Source organism: Photinus pyralis, unplaced genomic scaffold (assembly GCF_008802855.1).
Source record: "Photinus pyralis isolate 1611_PpyrPB1 unplaced genomic scaffold, Ppyr1.3 Ppyr1.4_LG3b, whole genome shotgun sequence".
Classification (NCBI taxonomy): domain Eukaryota; kingdom Metazoa; phylum Arthropoda; class Insecta; order Coleoptera; family Lampyridae; genus Photinus; species Photinus pyralis.
The window spans coordinates 4,012,579-4,015,202 of NW_022170510.1; the positions used below are offsets into that span (position 1 = coordinate 4,012,579).

A 2,624-nucleotide genomic window follows, 5' to 3' on the forward strand; every position below is an offset into this window, starting at 1 on the left:
ATGTATGCTCAGAGATGGCGGCGTATGCTCAGAGATGGCGGCAGCGGCGCTAAAAATCTTATTGACATTACGAAGTTTTGTTATGCTGTGAATTATCTGACGAATTTGTAAAGCGCAATTAATGGTCGGCAAAATATCTTAATCTGCGCCTAATTTGTAAATATCCAAGAAATTGCCTTACTCTAATTAAACTAATAATCAAAACAGTGTCATGTTTTATGCAACGCTGATGTAAGAAACAACTACAATTTTACTATAATTGATAGTTTAAAAATGAATCTTGTAGAGTTTGGGCAGTAAGAAGTGAAATTTCAAGCACCCAAATCAGTTGATTGACTCATCGAGTGTAATTTCTTGATATGCCCAGTAAAATCTGTAGAAGGCTCAAGAATTAAAAAAAAATCTCATGTCAGTACATGTATATTGTTACAATATTATTAATACATCAGTGTGTTAATAACATTTCAGTAATAAACTAATCCGTATCCGAATCGTAATCTGAACTTTCGGAGCAACTACCAATATTAATTATCATTTCGTTTACAGTGAAATCTAATACTTCTTCTCGTTTATACCACGCCTTTATAACGTCTTCTGTGTGTCGCACACAATTGGCCCAAAACGTTTCGTCACATTGTTGCAGTGCCTCGTTCCACATAGAAATTACACTGTGGTCACTGTAGCCGTCTCGTCCAATATGTTTATCGTAATAACTTTTAGCATGTGCCCACACCAACTCGATAGCATTAAATTCGCAGTGGTAGGGTGGTAATCGTAAAACATCATGTCCATGGTTCCTAATGATGTTGTCGACCTCATATTGTTTTTGGATTCCTAACGATTTTATAAATGAATACAGCTCGGGCTTGAAGAGTGTAGAATCAAAAGGAATATTTCTTCTGGTCAACCCAGCAACCATATCACCTTTAGTCCAAGACGATGTGGGCAGTTTCTCTAATGTAGAGTGGTATGGTGCATTATCGATGACAATTAACGAAGGCTCTTCCAAGTTGTTTAACAGATTATTGATAAGCCATTTCTTAAAGAGATCTCCATTCATTTCCCCATGATAGTCCTCTTTCAACGACTTCGAGACAAATAAAAGAGAAGCGTTCTGTATAAACCCGGTGCTTGTACCAGCATGGACAATAATAAATCTTTTCCCATCGTAACCTGCAGGTTTTCGCACACTTTTTAAATCTTCATCTTGCCATGACTTTCCGGGGTTTCCCTTTGAATAAATCCATGTCTCATCCATGAACACAATTGGTCTTCGACTAGATGAACGTATCTCCTGCATATATTGTCTAAGAAACTTGGTTCGCATTTCTGCAATGTTCGGCTTTTCTATCAATGCCCTACGATTGGAGTCTTTTTTGAATTTAAATCCAAGGGCATGTACCGCACGATTTAAACTTCTGTCACTTAATAATACATGGGAGTTTTTGATTTCAGCATTTAACGCTGCCACCGTGACATGCTTCTCTGTAAATAATTAGATACATTTTAAAAATGAACTAAGAGTCAAGTATTATAATGAACTCACTTTGTGCATACATGTTATACAATGCATTCCGAATGCACATTTTTGATGTTTCCGGCAGATTTTGGTTTGGCACGTGGTCGTTTTTTCCCAGGACTTGACAAAATTGGATTGACAAGTGCTCGAGACTTGATTTTTTTGACCATCCTGACAGATATGCCTAGGGCGTTAGCTACACGCTGTAATTCTACGATCATATACACTGGAGTGTAAATACTAACTACGTACCTCTTGGACACAAGACACAGGCAACAAAGGTGCGCCATTTTCTTTCTCTTTTTCAAAATACTGCAGAAGGTTAAACACAAACTGCTGTGATTGTGTGTGTAAGGTAGCCATCGCAATGGGTATTACCCAATCGGTACAAAAAATAGGTAGGTGTATGAAGTAGGTAAAATAACTCAGTATAGGAAGGGCCTGACAACTAATTAACATATTAAATGAACATCGTTATAAAATATTATATGCACCCTCACTTCACATGCAATGAGCTCGCCTGAAGATGACTGAATATAGGTTTGAAATCTGATAGCCGCATTAGTTAGTATAAAATCGTGTCTAAAAAGATTTTTTTTAATTCAAATCATCCCATCACGAACAGCGTTTAAGGAAGACAAAAAGATGGAAAATATAATCGACCCAAGTTCGCTGCCCCAAAAAGCCACGTTTTCGGCCAGCGCACAAACAATTGCAGTTTCAAAACCTTATGCAGACCCAAGATGACATTGGAAGCATTGAAGAAATAATGCTATACAACTCATTGTTTTTTTTTTATTGATCACGGGGGTTGCAGTGACGTTTTGCCCTCGGCGCAGAATGATGCTTGAGACGGCTGGTTCAGGAAATATCAATCCCTTCCGTCATCTTTTGAATTGAGCTACGAATGCAACGGATCGCAAACAATGCAATCACGCAATCGTATCGACAAATGGTCTTTGGTCATTGGTACTTAAACATAAATAAGACAAGGTCTGTAAACGTTAACAAGCGTTTTAAATAAAGTACTAACATCTACTACGCATTCTACGCTTCGAAACATTGGTTCCAGACGACCCGGATTTTCGGAAAAATCTACAACTAA

The 2,624-nt window shown here is 37.7% G+C and overlaps 1 protein-coding gene across 1 annotated transcript; it reads right to left on the minus strand.

Annotated features, from left to right (window-relative positions):
- Positions 1 to 475: 475 nt before the first annotated feature.
- On the minus strand, positions 476 to 1,585 carry LOC116167020. The gene is made up of 2 exons (XM_031482253.1): positions 1,547 to 1,585; positions 476 to 1,485 (listed from the first exon to the last, which is right to left on the minus strand). The coding sequence occupies exons 1-2, from the start codon at positions 1,557 to 1,559 to the stop codon at positions 476 to 478; spliced, it is 1,023 nt and encodes a 340-aa protein (XP_031338113.1). The 5' UTR covers positions 1,560 to 1,585.
- Between the last annotated feature and the right edge of the window lie 1,039 nt (positions 1,586 to 2,624).